The 22,521-nt window shown below is 43.3% G+C and overlaps 1 protein-coding gene and 1 long non-coding RNA gene across 9 annotated transcripts in view; one reads left to right on the forward strand and one right to left on the reverse strand.

The window, feature by feature from the left end:
- The window catches only part of sema6dl (sema domain, transmembrane domain (TM), and cytoplasmic domain, (semaphorin) 6D, like), a 297,233-nt gene that overhangs the window by 132,135 nt on the left and 142,577 nt on the right, over positions 1 to 22,521 (reverse strand). Inside the window, exon 1 of one of the 8 annotated variants that reach the window (XM_041174876.1) lies at positions 10,831 to 10,930. The exons of 5 other annotated variants lie outside the window; for them this stretch is intronic. In XM_041174876.1, coding sequence (XP_041030810.1) covers positions 10,831 to 10,851 — 21 coding nt within the window. In that variant the 5' untranslated portion in view covers positions 10,852 to 10,930. Of the gene's footprint in view, positions 1 to 10,830; positions 10,931 to 22,521 lie in introns of those variants that run through there. 2 more of the 8 variants (XM_041174867.1, XM_041174866.1) reach the window with 2 other exon arrangements.
- Positions 4,271 to 13,587, forward strand: LOC121269843. The gene is made up of 3 exons (XR_005941434.1): positions 4,271 to 4,329; positions 5,309 to 5,348; positions 13,497 to 13,587. It is a non-coding gene; the product is annotated as an uncharacterized LOC121269843 (long non-coding RNA).

Here is a 22,521-nt window from a genome sequence, read left to right on the forward strand (position 1 = left end):
AGACTCTGCTTCCACCATCTTTTGAGGAAGAGAGTTCCAAAGACTCACTACCCTCTGAGGGAAAGAATTTCTCCTCATCTCTGTATTAAATGAGTGACCCCTTATTTTTCAACAGTGACCCACAGTTCTAGATTCTCCCACAAGAGGAACCATCCTCTCCACATCCACCCTGTCAAGATTCCTCAGGATCTTAAAGGTTTCAATTAAGTCACCTCTTACTCTTCTAAATTCCAGTGGATACAAGCCTATCCTGTCCAGCCTTTCCTCATAAGACAACCTGCCCATTCCTGGTATTAATTGAGTAAACCTTCTCCGAACTGCTTCTGTTTACATCTTTCTTTAAATAAGGATGCCAATGCTGTACACAATACTCCAGATGTGGTCTCACCAATGCCAGGTACAACTGAAGCATAACCTCCCTACTTTTGTAATCAATTCCCCTCACAATAAATTCTATCAGCTTTCCTAATTACCTGCATACTAACCTTTTGTGATTCATGCACTAAGACACCCAGATCCCTCTGAATCTCAGAGCTCTGCAATCTCTCACCATTTAGATAATAAGCTTCATTTTTATTCTTCCTACCAAAATGAATAATTTCACATTTTCCCACATCATATTTCATTTGCCAGATCTTTGCCCGCTCATTTAGTCTTTCTATGTCACTCTGTAGTCTCCATACATACTCTTCGCAATTTACTTTCCTACCTATCTTTGTGTCATCAGCAAATTTAGCAACCAAGGAAGCTACATATATTAATATACAGGACCTTGTTTTTTGCAGACAGAAAGAACAAGGACACACATTGTGCCTGTTTCAGCTAAACAAAGTAAGTGACAGCCATTCGCTGGTTCATTTCCCAGGGCAATGTCTTGACCAGAGTCAAGCTGCCTGGTTTAAATTTCAAACAATGCTTGGCAGTTAACTGTCAGTCACCATCAACTGGTGCACTCTCCACAGCAATACCTCTACCAGAGTTTGCCTGCCAACCAGTCAGTACTCTCTTATAAAGTATGAATATGTTGTTTCCCCAACTTTGGTTTTTTTTTGCAAATTGCCCTGAGTGCAAGACGAAAAGCTTTGATAAAAACAAGGCCTCTTTTTTCAGCAACACTTAAGTTCTGTACCACCAAATTACTATTTACCTTTATTTGCAGATTATGTGAGCTTTAAGCACCCAGGAAAACTTGTGCAAACTAATGACTGCAGCTAGGAAATGGATATACATCCTCCTTTTGATGTCAAGCCAATTCTTTTGAGCCAGTCACACAAAAAGCATGGTAACAGTTTTCACATCTTTATAGACATTGGGATAATGGTGGGCAATAATTTTTCTCCTTTGAATTTCCCCCAATTACTTTCACACATCTGGAAATTACGTATTTGAATGTCAAAGCCACATAACACTTTGAAATACTCAAGTACCACAAGTGCTCTTTATTACTCTTATCAAAAAGAATTTCCCATTTCTCCAGGCATTTTGTATTTAGCAAAGAAAGCAGCCTCCATCTTAGACTCCTGACACTTGAAATGTTAGAAATAGAAGACAGAAATTCCTATGTTTGTCACAACTGTCATTAGAAGCAGGCACACATCAAGAGAGTAATAGTTATTGATAAAGAATAATCACAGGTAAAATGACTAAGCATTGGCAATGAAGGAGCAACAATGGTTGTGATTGAGAGTTGTAAAGGGATATAAATAATGATAGGCTTATTTTCTAACCTAGGCTAGTACAGGACTGGTACTGTACTGAAGAATCATTGCCCAGCTTTAGGGTAGATGGTTTGTATTGCATGGGCAGGTTCCAGATCTAGATATATGATGATGCCTCCCACAAGCTGTGTCTTGGGAATAACTTATCTGAACTACATTCTGCAATGGAACATGTTGCGGCATCAGTTTTATTTGCAGTGGAGACCTCAGTGAAGCATGTTAGGCACAATGGGAACATCAGATTGAATGTTGTCACTATTGGAATGAAGACTCTGGAGTCCAAATTTCAAGAGGTAAACACGACGAGCCTTAACCTGCTAAGGAGCATTGGTTAAACACAGCCACAAGGAAGAGTCTCCAAGAAGTTACAAATGTCTGCTGCTCGAGGCTTAGACAGATTGGTGGAGAATACAATTGACAATGGCACATATTGTATTAGACAAGGTTAGCCTTTTGAAACTCATGTTCATGTTAATTCTGCAACAAGTTTTAACCCTGAACAAGTTACAGTTGTTATTTCTGAAAATACCGAGCCCACTATTACTGCAACAATGCTTAGCCTGGCGCTGATGTGGGTACATCTTCGCTAGTCACAGATAAAAATAGATGGCCTTCTATACTTTTTCAATTCTACAGCTGGCTACATAACCACCCAACAATGCAACTCCTTGTATTGGAGAACACTTAGTAATGGAGATCACTCACAACCAGCATAGAGAATATAGTGATACATAACGAAAACAAATAAAAAAACACATTAGGCAGCTATGCCTTTATCATTACACAATTGATTTTTTTACCACATTTTGCAGTCTGTAATGTTTTCACCCATGTGCATTAGTCTGTTTGTAAACAATATATCTTGAAAACTAATGGGTAGATTTCAATGAAACCTGATACACAGATAGGGTATGGTCCAAGGAAGAGTTGATTAGTTTTTGGTGAAGGTGCGGATTTGGATCCTGGAATTTTAAAAATGATCCATTGACATTGGGAGATAGGGTGAATTGACATTTTTTAAGAATGTTGTCGGTTGTTTTATTTTGAATGTGTTAGAATTTTGTGGGTTGTCTCAACTGCTGTGGTGCAATTTGTCACAGCTGTCAAAATGTGAGCCGAGTTTTCAGAGCAGGTTGTTGGATGTGGATTGGCCTGAACTCTCCTCAGTGATGTGGAAGCTCTTAATAGAAAGATCTATTTGTTTCTTTGTTCAGAACACTGTCAATTGTTTAGGGGTAAACAAAGTCCTTGACTAAAGAGATGCCCTCTGTGGGTGTTGGTAGGCTCTTGCAGGATTAAAGATAACATTGATGATCATCACAGACATTGTCTCTGCATGGCCGTTGGCTGACTGCAATCATGGAGTATGTGACACACCTAAGTCTCTACAGTGAGGCTGAGGCTACCATTGCTAAATGATGAACACTATTTTAGTACAACTGTTTCCTGGGTTCATCCACTATGGATCAGGAACCTTTATGGCTTCTCTGCACCTGAGTGACCATCTCACCTTCCTCCTTCTTCACTGTAACATATTCACCAAGGCCCATTACAACAACTGTGGCAAACCTTCCTGCATATTATTCACTTTTGTTACTGCTGTGGTATTCCTTTGAAAGTTTCTTGTTCATTAAGCTCATTAATGGAAGGTCTGACCAGGAGTAAAAGATTCACCATTTGGGTTAACTAGACAGCTGCAGAATGCTACACAGCAATAATTACCTTATCACAGCCTTAATTAGCTTTTTGTTGCACTTTGCACTAATGTCCATTAATCCTTTTTCTGGAGTGGTAAGAATCCTCAGAGCAGTACTAAACATAAACAGATGCTCCAATAATACTTCCCACAGAAATTAGACCTCTACTTATTCACATTTCCTTTCTCAATAACATTTCCAAATTCGGGAAATAATAGCTTTGCTGTATTCTCGAAATGAAGTCTGGTTAATTGGAATCAAATATTCATTGGCTATTAGAAAATGACAACTTAGAGCTCATAAACTAAGAAACATGGGACAGAATTAACAGGAATAAAATAACAAACTAAACAGAGACAGAAATAGCAACAGCATTAGCCTTTGTTTACACCTCGTGCCAAAGTGATTCCTGGTTTGCACAATCTCTTGGTAAAAGCACACCTAAATCTCATTTATTATTACACAGTTCGTACAACCTAGGTCAATCGAAGATTAAAAAATGTAACAACATGGCTGGCTGAAAAGTCATGATATTCCTTTGGCATTGGTCCCAGGAATAACTGAAGAATATAAATAAAGCGGGATTAATGGATACTAACCTTTCCAACTTCTCTAATGTGGACCAGAAAGAAAGGTGAAGAAACTAACTGCAGACTCTCAGCATGGAGCCACTCCTGTAACAATGCAGCATTGAACCCATGTCCTGTCCCAAAGATAGTTTCCAGACATGGTTGGTAAACTTGGTTATAAATGTCATCCGGCTGATAAACATCTAGCCCTGCTGTCAGAAAGAGATAAACTAAATTATTCTACTCTGCTTTAGTTTGAGGCATTCAGATTTAACTAAAATGCCATCTGAAGAAACAGGGAAATGAAGTCCACAAACATTTCTGTATGATACAGTCAAGAACTCAGTAAGTAGTACACTTGTGGCATAAAAGAAAATAGTCTTTAGAGTTATTTCAGCATGCTCTGTTAGGGATCAAAGCTCAATTTTCTTGCTTGCAGTTGAAATGCAAACAGCTGTATTCCCCATTCATTGATAAGGCTTCATGAAATTGCATCCCAAAAATGAAACACTTCTAAATTTCAGACCTCTCTAATACGGTGAGCACTTGAGCTGTATCATTAAGTGCTAGCAATTGTGACTCTGACTTAATGGCGCCAAGCAAAGAGCAGATGTGGCATTTAACCCTTATTAAGGTGGTGGCAATGTCAGCTTGCATATTCTCATGAGTGTTCCAAATGCTGTGGACATTATGCTCTATGGGACAAACAAATTATGTTTACGTGATCGGGGAAATCTAACCATCCAAGGGTGCTGAAAGGTCACCCACCCAACCCCTCCCCTCGATCTTCTATAATAGACCCTCTTTGCTTGTATTGGCAAGTCAATGATGATTTTTTGGATTGTGCCCCTGTGATAATATCTTTGTGCGCTGATCTACCAAGGGTCATGCTGTACCTATCGGTGCTGACATAACTGATTGTTTCTTTGGATCCTGCATTCTGAAGTACCCATGATAAGATTGTTATAGTGTCGGAGACAGAAAAAGCCACAATGCAACGTGTTTACTTTGAGCCTGATAATCCTGAATGGGCACAAAATATTAATTGTGCAGGATTGCTAAAAGCTCACATCATATTGGCATGGATAGTTCAGAAGGTTTATATAATCATTGCAATAATATTTATGTATGACTTTCAAAAGGCAGAAAACATTCATTCATTACTCGATAGGTTCAATAGCCAACCTTGACAAGGTGTTGGTGTCATTGTTGGATTGATTTAGCTGTGAGAAATGTTTTTATGCAGGGTTTTTTGTTATATTTAAAAGCTTGGTATTTTTCAGCATCTACTGAGCTGATTTTTCAATCTTGCAACTCTTTCCAGGTGCTTTGCAACTTTGTCACAACAGCCGTCTACAGATCTGGTATATACCCTTCTGAATGTTTATTTGGATACATCATTTTTTGAAATGGTGAAATGTTCTCCTCAGAGCGCCGGCTGAAGCTGGGTTGTGGCTCCAAAGGTTCTGGCATCTGTCACATATCTTGCTTAAGCAATTATTCTTCATATTGGGGTTTAGATGGTGCGTGCTGGTACTTTATTCACCTGTGGGTGTCAGAGCTGAAACTGTCCTCACCTGGCACCCATGTATGGCCACTGAATAGCAGGTCAGGCGGAATCATCCCAGGTTTGCACTAAGTGCGGTGGAGGATGGGTAAAATGACGTTTTACTTGCCGGCAGTGATGGCGGGTTTTCACACCATATCGTCCCAAACCTGCTGCATTACTTATGCATTCCCGGGAAACACACCATTTCCATGGCGGGCGGGCTCTCATTCACCCACCACGCCATCATCTCACCGCTTCATCACACCGCTTCACCACGCCGGGCGCCACAGTTAAAGTAGGGCCGTGCTCACTGCTTCCAGCCCAGGACTGTAGCAAAGAAAGACAAGGAGACTGCAGCCCTCGAGCACCTTTTGGATGGCGTGGAGACTCACTGTGATGTCCTCTACCCTCGCTCTGGCCGCAGGAGAGGCAGCTACATTACCAATCCTGCTTGGTAGGCAATGGCAGTGGGATCAGAAGAGGTTGGCCATCCAATGCAGATAGAGGATGAATGATCTCATCCGTGCTGCCAAGGTATAGCAACCATCTCATTACTCTAAACTCACACACCCACAAGCCCATCACACATTCACTGGCATCTCACTCACTGCCAGCCCAAGGGACATCACCACTCGCTCTCTCACACACACCCTCACATCTCCCTCTGCCCTCATCTTCTCTGGAGACTGCCTCCTCAGCCCTCACCATCTTGAGGCCACTTGCACAGACTAACATGTGCCCCCCACACACACCCTGGGATACCCCTCTTCCCCGGTACAGCCCTCACACTGCAGCCTCTTCCCTTGTCTGAGGCCATTCATCCCCCTTCCCCAAACAAGACCTGCTCTGCAGCCACTGAAAAGCCCCCCCACACATGGCTGATCTGGGAGGTAGAGACCTGCCCGTGAGCCCCCATAAAGGTGATGTGGTGCTGTCTGTGAAGCCTGGTGCTGATGACTGCGAGTGCTGGTCAAAGCAAGGTTGGCAAACAAATCTTGAAATCCCAGGTGAAATGCAGCTTGCCAGGTGCATGTTGCTTATGTGTTGCTGTGAAATATGTTGGCGTGTTTTTCCACTGGCGTGGCAGGAAATGTGGGTGGACGATTCAGCCCAGGGTGGGAATGAGTCAGGTGGGCTGGCCTTATAATGACACACTGATGTATTACAAGTGAGGTTTCCGATGTCTGATGGTGGGAAACACAGCCCACCATTGGCAGGCTGAGCGGACAATCGCAAACTGGTTTCAAGCGGCTGTGAAACTGATCGTGCCATATTGTCTGCACACGCACTGAACATGCCCAACGCCAGCGAGCACAGAAAATCCCAGCCCTTGTTTAATTCCCTCCACTTCCCTCCCCACGCCTGAGTTTCTCAAGCCAACTGTTCAACATTACACAATTTGATCCCATGATCTTGCTGATCTAAATGTTTCAATACTAAACTACAAATTTACCCACTGCATCATGTTGGTACTCAGAATCATGCTTTTCAATATCCCTTTGTCACTGATTAACTTCCTCTGAATATTTCTGGTCCGTGTTGTATTTTCGTAGTTGATTGACTGGCTATGTTTAGTCTCGGTTGCAGTACGCTACCCCTTGTCACCATCAATATAATAATAATTTGTTTAGAGGTTCAAATGGGAACCAGAGAATTTTAATAAGATGAATCGATATCTGGTTCAGTGTCCAACTAACTGCCAGTAGAATATCAAAACTTGATCGATCTGAATATAGGACATGATTGGTGCAGTGTAACCATGTCCCTTTATTTTTGACACTCAAAAGTTTAAAAAAAAAACTTTAGCTCCCCCATTAAATCATTTCAGCAGTTGGTGTGAGGGGAATTGAGAGTGAAATATTATTTCTTCCTATAACTTTCAAGCCATTTTGAAAAATGTTCAAGCCCAAAAGAGATCTAAATGTATCTTCAGTATTTCAGTAATTAGATGCCTCTGTCTGGTGCAACATCATGTTGCAGCTGACAACCAATCTTCAGTGTTTTAAGTCCATCTGTGACAGAAGGTTTGCTCTGCTTACTACATATAACTTTGCCTTCAAGGAGAGTATGTTTCCAGTGACCAAAGAAAATCCTCCTTCGTTGTCCTTTGATCTACCACTGCAAGGTAGTAGGTTCTAGATTCTTCTGTCATTGAAGACTAGGGATTCAGTGGTTTGTAAAAGCTAGAACAGCCAATTTAGTATGTGACTATGAAAGGATTGTTTCATTCATGGTTCATTGTCCTACACAATAGTAAATCACCTCAAGAAAAATCTTTCACGTACCACACACCTCAACAACATTAAAGCTAAGTGCCAATATTGTCTAAACAGCACTTCACAAATTACTCAAACCATAATAAATCAGCTCCAGGAAAAAAAACCATACATCACAAAACCAATTACAGTATACACAAACTAACTGAATACATAGATCAGCAGCAACAGCAACCTAAACAGCTCATTTTAATTCTGACCAATAACACAAACAGGAAGCAACTACGTTATACTTAGCATTCTTATCCTTACCATAATTAAAATTAAAATAAAATAAGGATTATATTTTCAATGTTACCAGATAAATTAGAAAAACACAAGGGAGCGAGGGCAAACATAAAATTTGTATTTTGTCATTGTGTTGCTTTTTCTTGTCTTATGTGCTCATTACTAAACATCTGGAATGTCTGCTTTTTAAGTTTTCATTTGACATTTGTCTGAGTTCCCCATAGAATTAATCTATGCAGCTACAGTGTGAAAATCCATTTGGGCTATTTTTCCTATGCAAGAATAAGTAATAGATGGTAAAATTCAAAGCCGCTGTCAGAACCATCCTTTCTCCAATCCCCGTAAATGTCACTACGTCAACATAAATTTCTTAACAGAGTTTTGCTAATTCTTCGTTCATCCACCCAGTAATTTGCCTGGGGTCTGACAGGAGTCGTCAGCCGCTGGCGCTTGGGATGTTTGGGCTCAAACAGGCTTCAAGCTCCACAAGTGACACTCCTGCCACTTGCTTGTTAAAATCGCAAATCAAAGGTGAAAGTAACCTGTACACTGATAGAAAAAAGGTTTAAGGAGTTTGTTGGAGCCTTTTACCAATAACTATTTTAAGAACGAGCTTCATTAAGTACATAGGTGAGGGTACCACTTTTAAAGCGCAGGCACATTGAAACCATGTGCATGTAAAGGAACTTTCAAGAACAATGAACACAGCTGGCACTACATAACAACAGTGACTGCACTTCAAAGCAACTCATTGTTTGTCATGTCCTTTGATATATTTTTGAGAGATGTAATAAGGTTCAGTGTAAGAACAATCTTTCTTTCACTATGGAGGACAAACAAGGTTCTAAAACGTAGAGAAGAAAATTCGTAGCTTTGTTCAAATAAATGACCATTGATCTGTGCAGAATCTAACATGCAGTTTCCATTTTTAGTGCCACTTCCCCAAACAACATAAAAAGTCATTGCCTTAAACACAAACCACATATGGCTCAACACTAGTCTGACTTGTTAGGGCTTTACCTTCAATTTTCTGTGTGATTTATGCACGTTATTTCTACAAAGCACACAGCATGCTTTAGATCGTCTCTTAGCCAATGAAAATGAATAAGAAACTTCAACAATTTTCTTACAAATTATTAGAAGATCATGAGATTGCGATAGCCTGCCCTGGTGAGCAGAAATAGGTAGCTGATCTGGATTAAAGACTGTGAAGCTAGATCTTCCCATTTTAAAGATTGTGGACATTGGAGAGAGAGACCGTGGAAAGAAATACAGCCAGAACATAAGATATAGAAATGAATACAACAGAAAAGGATTGGGATAAACATACAGAAATGCAGAAACAGTGAGGATAAGCGGGAAAGAAATGAAATTAGATCAACAAAAGATGCAAGGAAGAAAATGTGGCAACTGAAGAATGTAGCTTTATTCTCAGTTGTAACATGAATTCCGTTATCAAATTGCACAATGGCTAATCAAATACATCACAACTTCACAAGTTACTTTTCAAATGCTGCACTCAAAGCTTGCAAGTGTGGAAATCTTTTGGAGTGGAACAAGTTTAAACTGCCAGTTTTATAATTGATATTGAGTAAACCAGTAGGTGGGAGATCTGAATTACAATAATTAAGCCTCATATCTGTTTCAAAATGCAATTTTGTGTTGCTTTGCTACTATGCTATTAATATACTGTGCAGAGTGAGCTAAAGTAATACCCAGTGATATCTTAGAAGGTGCTTAAATACATAACGCAGCCTTGACTTTGGAGACTGTAGCACTTGTACATGTACTAATGAATATAAATAACTTGCATTTGGAGAACAGAAACAACAGGTGTGGAGGCAGCTTAAAGGTTGATAACAAAAGTGAGAATGAGGTAGCTCCACATAGTAATGGTGACTTGGCAACACCAAACTTGGGGTTTAAAAGCCTGAAGATTATAGGAGGAAGGGAGTACGAAGGAAGGTAGGAGCTTCCCACTTTTGAAGCCCTGGTAAAGAGAAAGAGGGTTGAGGAGACAGTACAATGATTTGTAAAATTATCAATGCAATGAGAAATAATGCAGCAGGACAAGTGTGAGGAAAAAAGAAAGTTTCAGAGGTGAAAGCAGAAAATGCTAGAAATACCAAGTTAAGTCAGGCAGCATCTGTGCAGAGAGATAGTGTTAAGGTTTCAGGTCGACGATCTTTCCTCAGGACCAATCTGGGTTACATGAGATGTGCAGTAATTATGCAAAATATAAATCCAAAATAAAGTGAAATTATCTTGCTTTATTTATAATTTCTGTTAGTTTAAACTGGATCAGAATTCTCTACCGGGTGTATCTTCGAATTAGGTCTCTGCACAGGTTAACTCCAATAAGATCAAGCCTTACCACCAAACTCCAATGTTGTAAAATTAAGTAACACTGTTGAGATTAGAATACTTGCATTTTGTGTCTAGAAAATCTAAAAAATTCAATCATTTTATTTTGTCATTTGTGTTAGTCATTACTGAAATATACAGTTGAATATATTTGATATTTTCAAATTTAGGCAGTGCACTGAAGTGTGCCTGATTAAATGATACATTTTTCAGTCTTAAATTCTCCTTGGTTCTGTTCTGGACGCTCACTGTGAACAGAACAGCTGCCTGATTTAAATACTTCTGAGTGACATTAACTCTTTAAGGGAATCTGGCTTGTAGTTTTTGAATTTTATTAAATTACATACAAGCTTAAGATGACAGTGTGAGTTGTTTGCTGCTGAAGGTGGAATTAGCATAATGCTGATCAGACCAATTAAAAGCACATACCTTGATATTATGTTTGGGCATCTATCCAAGTTAGCAGCTATTTTTCTTGTAAACCTTCACTTTGCTAACGAACTTCCAGTAATGAGAACCGTGGCTTTGTTCAGTAAAGCAGTGCCAACAGGGCTGAGCAGATTAATTTCCAAAATGCACAGTGCCTATGTTCTAATAATATCGACATTTGCTTGATTACACAACCACACAGTCATTGGTTCACTTATTGGAAAAATTGGATTGAAGCCTGATGACACCACAATTGGCTCATTTCCATGCGGTAGTAATGTGTAGCTTGAGCTCTACTGTACAACTATTTTTTGCCTTACTTAATGGAGGCAGTGTTCGTGCTTTGGTTTTTAAATAAAGGCTCATCTCCCAAGGTCTCTGTTTGTTGAGATAAGATATACGGCTTCCAGAGGACACTGGGAATATTAATTATTACCATATTATGTTCCTTGTGAAAGGGCAGTCAGTCTGTCTTTGACCTAATAATCAATTGTTTTGGCTCTGGTAAGCCCCAAGTATAAGGTGCTAAATTGCTGAGATATAATCTAGGAAACAAAAATGTTAAGGTTTTATCTGTTGTATCTTTAGTTGTCTAATTTTTCTGATTAGTAACTGGAATTGTACTGTTGTAATTGTATCCTAATCAATATTTCAGCGAATTTTCTGTTGATTTAAATCATTTAAACTTCTTATTGCAACTTTTAGAAAACCTTCCAATTTTGGACCCCCTCCCTATCTCCAAATACACCCACGTTGTGAACTCCATGTACAATAACCACCAGTCTGAATTCAAAACTCTCTTGCTACCAAGATTAAAGAGGTGACCTAAGACTGGCCACCCAAGGTCCAATATTGTTTAATGGTGCTATTGCACTAAAGGTACCAATTTGAGTCTGGCGCCTGTTTGCAGCAACACACAGCAGGCAGGCTTACGATGTTTTGCAGGCTTCATGTCAGCCTTTGGCCAGGGATCTGCATGTGTATCTAATGCTATTCAAATGCTGGGTGATTTTTAATGCTAACAAAAGACCAAGAGGGCAGTTGGCTCTCCATTGTGACAAAAAGTGAAGTTTACAAGGTTCATACAGGCTATCCAATGAATAGTGTGGGAACATTTTAAACTTCACTTTGCACTGAGATTATCTCCTTGAGGATGTTTCAGCCCATTTCCTTCAGTCTTCCGGCTGTGGCCTCCTGTGGTTTGCTTTCCCTTCTGCGCTGCCACTGATGCAAAGTCTGCACCGGTCTCAAGAACTATTCCTGGAACTCCTTCCCTAAATCCCTTTGCTTTCTTTGTGTTACTTCTCCACCTGAAGGAGCCAACTCGAACCTATCTCTTTGGGCAGGATTCCCCCCCGTCGAGGGGGAAGTTGAAGTGCGGGCGAGTATAGGCGAGCCTCTGATTGGCACCCCCGATTGGGGGTGCACCGCCATTTTACGTGGGTGGGCCAATTAAAGCCCACCCTCCGTGACATCCGCACGGAAACGCTATGCGTTCCCTGTGCAGGCGGGGGGGGGGGGGGGCGAAATCCCTAAACCCGGGAGTGCACTCTTTCGCACACGCGCACGAAAGAGCGACTCATGTCCCTGAGGCTAAGTGCTGCCTCAGGGAGATCGGCTCAAATGTCCAAATTATTAAAAATAGAAAAAAAAGATTCCTTGACATGTCCCCTCACATGAGTTGGGACATGTCCATAACTTTTTAAAAAAACTTTAATTAATTTTTAAAAAACCTACATGAAACCTCATCCCGCCCGTGGATGAGGTTTCATGTTTTTTCTAATTCCCGCCAGGGCTCTTGGCCTGCTCACAACATGAAGGTTGGACGGGCAGGTCCATTAATTACTTTATTGACTCTGTCAATGGCCTCGATTGGCCATTGACAGGTCGGCGGGTGCACAGCTGATTTTGTTGAGCCCCCGCCTACCTGAAAATTTAAATGGGGCGGGGTAGCATCGGGAGTTCCACCCAATGTCACCGCACGTCATTTTACGTGTCGGTGAGTGGCCCCCCCCACCCCCCCCCCACTCGCCGATGGCAAAATCCAGCCCTTTTACTATACTTTTGGCCAGCCACCTCAGTGCTTGGCATGCAGTTGTGCTCTGTGATGTGTCATAGCACAGTAACCTCTGCAGGGACACTGTGTACATAAACTGTGCTCAGGTGAGTCTGCGCTAATTATTGAAACTTGACACCAGTGATTTCATTCCTGAGACACTACACAAGTCTAGACTGACCTGAAGCTGGGACAGCTTTGTAATAAAGCAAAATTATTAGCCTTTTGAATGTTTGAGATTGCTAGCAGAATAGGTCCAGCTACAATCGATATTTTCAAGGCTACCATTGAATAAATTAAAATGTATTTGGTTTGCATTGTTAATTGCAGACACACTACCTATAATACATTAGCCCACCAGGAGACAGGGAAGGTACAGTAATTATGCTTAGGAAAAGCAAGAGCTCTATTGTACCAAATAATTTTAAATAAACTCCACAGCTGCACCATTGTGGTTTGAGGTTAAAGCTGCTTTATTCACAAACAAGGATGTTCTATTTCAAAACAAGGATGTTCTATTTAAAAATTCTCAATCACAATTGCCTGGTCAGTGAACACTGAGACTTAACTTCTATTTAAATAAAGATACTCTTGTATATTTTTTCTCCAGCAGGGATGGTGGTACACTGTCGAGGTCAATCTTCTGCCCCTCATTCTTGGCTCTGATCGAAGGAACTAGGATCGCAAGATCAATGCTGACAATTCTGCTGGGCAAAAATGTGTGTGTGTGAAATCTTATTGAACTGCATTCAGTGCTCCTTTTTTTAAGAAAAGCAGAACATTGTATGCTAAATTAAATTGAAGATGGTGCGTAAGAACATGTGAACAATCCTAGCTTTGTGTAATAGTATAAAATGGGCAATAACAAGTTGACATCCCATTTTACATCATTCTCTTTTTATTTCCATTGCACAAATATAGATCAGGAGAGATGTAAAGTGAGTTGTTGATGCATTATCACCTCTGGTATGGTATCTCACTGTGTCCTCATGAATAAGACTGTAATACATAAAAAGAGTGAAATATAATAGCATTTCCATAAGGGGGCTGGTTTGCTAACTTGCCAGATGGAAAATCTTGAATAATTTGCAGGCAGTGTGTTGAATGCAGACATTTTTCATATTAAATCGCTTTCAAAATGCAACATCCCTTTTTAAACTTTTAATTAAAAGAAGGCAATTATGGGATGTGGTGGCTTATAATATGCTTCATTAATTTGTGTAAGGCTTCTCTTCCTCTCCCCTGGGCACTTGCATTAAGATCTCACAGAGCCAACATTCAGCTAGTATGGAGTGGTTTGAATGATTGACAGCTCTGAATGACCATCTAGGAATGAAAAGGATGCTGATCTGCATTGAAATAATGGAGACGCTCACAAGAGCATTTGGCTGATGGCTATTTTGGGCATTACCAGCACAAGTGTTGGGACTGCACAATCAATGGATTAAAAACAATGATTTTTTTTCCACCAGCTAAAATAGATGTGAAACGCTGGTTTATGAGAGAAAACAAAGTAATGTAAATGGTACCCGGTATTGAAACTACTTCCTTTCCAAACCCTAGACTAATATTCTCTTTGAAAGATAGCAAGGTCACTGTCTTACCACTAGCCACCATTCTTCCTCCTGGATCCAAGTAGCTGTTTGTTTCTAGATTCATGGACCCATTCCTTAATCAATATTTCAACAAGGGAATGCAATTTAAAAACAATTGCAAGACTGCAATTGCTGCTCCCACTCTAGCTCAGAACCTCATCAATTCATTCAAGGCTGCGCTGGGTGTGGTGACCTTTCATTCAGTGGAGCACTGAGGGGGGAGTTTTCCATTCCGGGACTGAGTCCTGTAGTGGGGGTGGGGATGGGGAGTGTTTCCTGCCGCAGAAGCTGCTGGAAATTCATGTAACCTCAGCCTCACTAACGATCAGTCGAGGATTTCCCGACGTATTGCGCAGTGTGCCAAGCTGGATGGAGGGCACATCGCCGACATATCCAGGCACCATATTTAAAAGGCGCCTGGACTGCAACCTACCCAATATTGAGAGAGGAGATGGCCCGAAGAGGGCCTGGAGCTCCTGCGCCCAGATTCAGCGATGCCTCCCTGGGCGTCCTGCTTGAAGTGGAGGCCAGGAGGGGTGTCCTTTATCCACAGGATAGGAGGAGGAGGCCGAGAAGGGGGACGAACCTGGCAATGGGAGCAAGTCTCCAGGGCCGTCAGTGCCCAGGGCCTCCAGCAGGGGACTGCCCTGCAATGCTGCAAACGGATGAATGACCTCATCCAGGCTGTCAGGGTAAGTGAACCCTCAACTGCTCACTCTCACATCACTGAATGGTGCAGGGCACATGGGCCTCAGTGGCAATGTGATAAGCTGATGCCTCATAGCCCCACTGCAGCCCAACTAGTCTGCAGGTGGAGAGGCCGCTGAGGGTCACTGACCCTTCCACACAAAGAGTTCAGGTACTGTCTGGGAGGCTGGGGGGTGGGGAAGGGGCTCAGGCGTTGAGGGCACCAGTAAGCGCCACCAATGACATGTCTCCGTGAGCCTTATCCTTTTATCTGCATGGGCTCACCACTCGGGAGGGTGCTGCACCAGAACCCTTGTGGACGACCTGCAGTTGGCACATGATCCAGTGGGTTATTTGTAAGACTGGAAGCATGAGAAAGAAACTGAAACCCAAGCGCTCTCAACCCCATCTTCTCTCTTTGCGCCATAATAAGGGAGAGGGGGAGAAGATGGGAGGGGGCCGGCCACACTTCAAAGACCTCACCGGCTTCGAGGAGGGGCAGCCCAGCTGGCAGGGGTGGAGTGGGACTAAGACTTTGGAGATGGACAGATTGGCTTGTGGCCTCCATCTAGTCAGGATCCATGCATGTCATAGAAACCTAAGGGTCAAACGTTCCTCCAGATTGGAGGCAGCACATGCAGTCACTCGCTTTCTCCTCTCTCACGAAGATGTCACCAGGGAGGGGGCAAGGCCTGAAAAACACAAAGTCCTGTCGAGCCCTCAGACAAGCCCACAGAGGACCGAGGACATTACAGAGGAAGAAACTGCACCCACAGAGATGGCACACCAGTCACCTGCAGCCTCTACCAGCCCAGAGACATATACCCCAGTGGGTATTATATCTAGTTCAGGCAGGGTCTCACATTCTGGTGGTTACTGCATGGACACATGTCCGCTGCAGGAGGCAGGGTCAGCCAAGCTCACTGGCACTTGGAGGACTGCTGGGGAAGAGATTGCTGGAAGGTTCGAGTCCGATGATGAGCCTCTCGAATTGGATTCCCAAGAGATGCTGTAGAAGCAGCAAGAGATAGGGGAACATCAGGCAGAAGTGTCGCAGGTCCTCAACAGGATGGCAATCAAGGCGGAGGAGACTGTCCGCCGACTGGCTGATGAAGTGCTGCTGATCTGTGCACACTTGGAGGTGTCCATGGAGAACCTGGTCCAGCAGACCCTGTCAGCAATGTGCTCAGACCTGCACTCCATTGCTCTCGCCATGGGTGAGCTTTCACAATGGCTACACAAGAGAGGGATGGGGCACCTCAACCTCCCTCCAGGCGCCCCTTCCCCTCAAGCACCCAAGGGAGAAAGAGCGACAGTTTGACACTCCTGGGACCTCCACTCAGGAGCCTGAGGGTGTCCAGCTCTTCCTGATCCCCCTTGTCTGTGACCCCCTTTGACCTCGTTCTCTGTGATCGCAGAGGGAGCAGCTGCCCTGCAGCAGGACAGCCAAAGTAAGCCGGGGCCTTCTAGGCCTCAGGTCTCCAGAGGACAGTCTCCAAGGTCATCCAAGGCAGCAGAGCAGTGGTCAGCAGGCTGCCCCCACCCCTGCTGTGGATGTCGGGGGGCACCTGGAAGAAGTGGTAGGGAAAGAAAAGCCAAGAAGTTCTGATTTGACAAGTGGTTGCACGGGTGCACTGTGATTGTTACACAGATCACCCTTTTGTAAATATAGTTCACTTGCAGTGTAATCATGTCAGATGTGGTGTATTTGGAATAGTCCTTAAGCTTCTGCGGGACACCCAACCCTCTACACCATCTTCTGAGCGACCCCCCATGTCCCCTGGAATCAGGTGTGTCCAGGGAGGCAAAGGTCTTTCCCAGGGCCCTTGTGAACCATGTGCAAGTCTCGTGCGCACGCTGAGCCTTTGCTCTTCACACCCTCATCTCTCCCAAGGCCCCTGCATTGTCAGTGCTACATGATAGGGTTCCCCTTCAGTTGTCCAGCTGAACTGACCTACGTCTCCGCCCATCCCCGATGACTTAACCAGCATCTCGAGATCTCCATCACGAGGCTCGATAGTTACGAGCAGCCATGGTGAGAGTAACGTTTGAAGTTGAGTCTAATACCTTTTCCCCTCCCCCAATGACTCACACCCTCCACCCAATAACCATTGGCCCCCTAGGTGTTACATTTAACCTCCCTACCATCACCCTTCAACCCTCTCCCATCACCTTCCATCCCGTGCAGGTGAATGTAGAAGCCCCTTAGCATCCTGAAGAGTCCAGCCCCATTACAACTGACATGCCCTCCCAGTCCCCACCATCATGCTGACCCCCATCACCTTCCACATCCCCTCCAACAACCTTCCGCACCCCTACACCCGCCATCGCTATACCCTCACCCTCCCACCATACCGGCTCTACTGCCCCCTTTAACCATCACCATCTCATCGTATCACTGCAACCCTCAGTGTGCCCCCCACCCAGGACTCCTTCATTGACCTTACAGACTCCTGCTTCTGAACCCCTTTTCCCTCAGCTCTCCACCATGCCTATCCACATGTCAACACCATCTCCCCCAAGCCCTTTTATACGTGTATGACACCCCCCTCTGCCCACAGTCCAGCACGACCTTTCCAACCTTCCTGCTCCATACCAGCCTACCCATTCCATGGCCTGCACAAAATTTCTCTTTCCCTGCCACCCCCAACCTCCCCTGTACCCCTGTAGGCCAACACACATACCCCACCTCTTCATTCCTTTCCTACGCGTCTAATCCCAACCCCTAGCACAGACCATCACAGCCCAACAGTACCTCCTGCATCCTTCCATCTGCAGTTTGAAGATCCACCGCCTGGAAGAAGCTGCTGGGCCAAGAACAACCACCTCCTGGAAGCTCGTGGTTGATGCTCCCACCCACCCACCCACTGCACATGGTGTTCCAGCATCCGGTCGCTGGAGGACTCCATCTTCTCTTCGTATCTCCGCGAGCTGCTCCAGGCCTTCGTAAGGTAAGTGCTGACGTGTACCCACTATGTTGGTCCAGAAGTGTTCTGGACCGACGTGGTTTCCTGTTGGTAGAGTGGATGATCGGGCAGGGGTGGGGTGATTCTGGTTGGGTTTTCCTCTGTATCCCATTAGCAGGATGCAAATCAGTTTTGTGCTGGCCTCTGAAGGAAATAGCAACTCGTCATGGCGGGCGGGAGCACAGGTTCCCGCCATTAATTTACGCAGGTGGGAAACCAATTTTTCAGCTGCCACCACACTGTTCATCGTCCCCCGCCCCCCGTCCCCCTGCTCATCATTAAACCCGCCGCTCGGGGGAGGGTCTGGAGAATTCCACCCTGAGATGTGGGACTGGAGCGGGCAGGGACGGGAGGGTGATTGTTACAATTAAAGAAATGCCAAGGACATATGAAGAGGACGAAATATTCATGCGAGTAAATTGCAAAGAAGACTGATGTCAAATGAGCAAAATCTAACTCATTGAGGGAAACAATCGTTTGTTAAGTACAGAAGCTGAATATTGCTGAAAAGGCAGCCATGTTGCCAAAGTTTGTCATCGTGCACTCTCAGGACAAACACAAGATTAACAAATTTCAAACGATCACAACAGTTTATACTAGGGAGAAAAGGATGCTGATTGGTTGGCAAGTCGACTATGATTGGCTGAAGTTTTGCCATGGAGGAAGCATGGATAATTTAAAACAGGTGCAAGGCTTGAACATATTCCTTTTGTAACATGGCTCATTTATACTTTCTAGAAGTGACATACATTCATACACAGGGGCCCGTTCTCTGCAACAAGGTAAATATGTTCAAGCCTTACACTTTTTTTGAATTACCCAGGAGCCTACTTTTCCCCTTTGCTTTCTCAATGGCAATGCCTCAACCAATCATAGTCGGCTTTCCAGCCAATCAGCACCCTTTTCTCTTCCAGTAGAAATTGTTTTGATCGTTTGAAATTTGGCATTCTAACATTTGTTCTGATGAGTGCAAGACGGAAAGCTTTGGCAACATGCCTCTCTTTTCAGCAATACTGATAGAAAAGGGCTGAAGTTGGATCTTGGGTCTGGTCTCTGCAGCTGATAATATCATGGCACTTGAACTGTGCACAGTTACTGCCATTGGGTTACACCAGAGACCTATTATAAAGCTTGAATGCAAATAGTAATTTGACCAAAATACATTCTGCATATGTATTAGTACACAGGATAACATACATAGGATATACAACACATGGGCCATTTGGCCCAAACAGTTCATGCTGGTGTTTATGCTCCACTTGAGCCCCCTCTCAGCTTCTCTAATCTAAATCTATCATTGTAACTCTCTACTCCCTTCTCCCTCTTTTGGTTGTCTAGCTTCCCCTTAAAGGCATCAATACTATTCACTTCAACTGCTCCCTTAGGCAGCGAGTTCCAAACTCTTGACACCCTTCAGGTAAAGAAGTTTATTCTGAATTCCCTATTGGATTTCTTGATGACTATCTTATATTGATGGCCTCTTGCATAGCTTTACCACACAAGAGAAACATCCAAATAAAAGCAAAATACTGCAGATGCTGGAAATCTGAAATAAAAACAGAAAGTGCTGGAAATACTCAGCAGGTCTGGCAGCCTCTGTGGAGAGAGAAACAGGGTTACTGCTTCAAGTTGAATATGACCCTTCTTCAGAATGGGTTCTCCACCACTTTCTATTTTTATTTTATATTAGAGGAAACATTCTCTCTGTATTCACTCAATCAACACCTTCCATAATTTTAACGACCTCTATTAGCTCACCTCTCAGCCATCATTTTTCAAGAGAAGAGACCCCCAGCCTGTCAATCCTTTCCTGATATGTATACCCATGCACTCCTGTCATCATGCTCGTAAATTTTCATTGCACCCCCTCTGGTGCCTCTACAACCTTTTTATAATATGGTGACCAGAACTGTCTGAAAGTATAAATATCCTTGATATGATTTCAAGGAATGAAATCGACCATGTGATGACACTAAATATGCAGAGAACTGTACTGAGCCAATGTAGATTTTTTATAATTATATGATTTGCAGAACCATGCGATACAGCCCAATGTGCCGTCAATGGGATGCCGTCCTGTTTCTACATTAACACTAATAATCTAACTCACTAAAAAGGAAACCATGCAAGTTGCAATATTAATAAGAAAATGGACATGTCAGTAAATTGCAAGCTGTTGAAGAGTACCACATGGATGTTTTTATTCTAATTCCAATCATAAACCTCGCTTCTGGAAATGAAACACTTCCACGTGGAACATTTCCTGTCTCCTGCATTTCCTACAGTCATTGCAATATGAAATAATGCAGTTACAAATCAGGGCAATGTTTGGTGTACATCACTTCTTGGAATGTTAAAATTCACCTTTCCTGCTTATTGAGCGAATGAGCTTAAACCTGTATGTCTGATGACAAAAAAATTGTTTAGTTGCACAATGATAGCTTCAAAATTCCTAAAAAATAAGGAATGCATATAGCATAATTATTTCTTTTAAATAAAACATACCAGTATACCAGTTGCTAATGACTTCTTACTCTAGGTTGTGGGCATTTAGCAACAATAATGTCATGTCCATGAATGAATAGCAAAGTTTGTCTTTCCAGTACAAAAGCATTCAAGATAATTTTAATTAGCCTCTTTAAAAAAAAATTTGTACAGATCACATTTCTTCGAACCAATAATAAAAATCTCTTTTAAGCGTAATCTTTAGTGACTGCACAACGGTATAACTAATTAAGGTTGAATAAAGGTCAGACTGAAGAGTTATTCCAGTTTCACTTCTTATAAAGCCATTTTTAATTAGCTGATAACTCCAACAGCTTGGCCATCTGTCTACCACTTATCCCTTGTACAGGCAAAGCTGTTTTCCAATGAACCTCATTAAAATCCAGAATAACAGATACCTGGAAACAGGTTACAAAACTGAGACAATCTCCGGGTTCAGATAACACCCTATCATGTGTGAGTGAACCAGAGATTAGGTTATGGCCTTTAGCTCATTCTTCACTATAGTGGCTGTTTTTGTTTACATCTTCAGTACTTTTGTCCTTTTTTTTTAGCTGTCAAAAAATATTTGGCGCATTTCCTAACAATGAAAGTTTGGTGTCACACTGTTTTGTGAGGTCACTGCTGTTTGGATTATGTGAAAGTATTTTGCAGTTGATTAGAGGGGAAATTCCATTCATTGCATCAACGCTTATTGCAATCAAAAAAAAAAATGCCGAGGATCAGCCAAATCCCACTGAAGAGCATCGGACTGACCGCAGTCGATAGCTGCGATTATGTCGCACTGAGATCGGTGTCAATGGCACTGACGCCCAATATGTGGGTCACGTGCAGCAGGCTGGGACCCGGAGGTAAACTGGCTGGGATTCGCTGAGGCAGGGGAGACCATTTTGGGGTTGCCATCAGCTCTACTGAGCCCTAATAATATGAAGCTGCCACCAGCATTAATACCATTTATTGGCAGCAGGCACCTGAGTTCAAACCACTTACCAGGAGAAAGTGACTGCATTCAAATCGTTTAACAGGAGATTGTGCAGCTAGCAGGAGTTTTGCTTCACAATAATTGCACCTTATGATACGGTTAGTTGATTCCTTGAAACCAAGTGCTACTTGTAATAAAAAGTTTGTCATAATAACTTCGGTCTGTGATCACTTGCAATCAAACTTACTGCCCTCCAGCCTTCACACAGCATCTGCCTGTCGGCAACTGCATCCGAAACGTGGAATCAGTTTCTGCACGCACTCCCGGCTCGAACTCTCGATTTCTCCAGAGTCTCTAAATTACCAGGCCGCTCGTCTGACACTCGGTGCTGGATGAACAAAAATTTCTTCCCATTCGTACTGGGAAGACCAAAACCATTGCCTCTGTGACAAGCTCCATTTCCGAGCCACCAGCTCCCTTCCTCTCCCTGGCAACTGTAAGAGGCTGAACCAAACTGTTGAAAACCACTAGGGCTGAATTTTAGGCCACCCCCTTCCCCCCCCTCCCCCACACCCCACTGGGCATGTTGGCAGGGGGAAGGGGTTGGGGAGGGCAGGTAAAATATGTCCGATGGCTAGCCCATTGCCTTCCCGCCCACCCCCAACCTGGTTCTCGTAATGCAGGGGGTAGGTAAGGAGTCCACTAGCCCAGCCGCTCTTAGGCCTAGTGAGGGCTTTAATTGGTCAATTATGCCCACTTAAGGCTCTCAATCTGTCTCCACTGCCATAATATGTTGGGCTGTTCAGGTGGGACAGCGGGAATGCTTTTTTTTAAACAACTTGGGTGAAAGGGTGGGAAGAAAGGGATGACTACCTCATTCGGGGGCAGGGGGTGCCCTGTCCACATCGGGAGCACACCCCTAGCCCCATAAGATGTTACCCCCGCCCCCCCCCCACCCCA

The sequence above is a fragment of the Carcharodon carcharias genome, chromosome 26, assembly GCF_017639515.1.
Source record: "Carcharodon carcharias isolate sCarCar2 chromosome 26, sCarCar2.pri, whole genome shotgun sequence".
NCBI lineage: Eukaryota > Metazoa > Chordata > Chondrichthyes > Lamniformes > Lamnidae > Carcharodon > Carcharodon carcharias.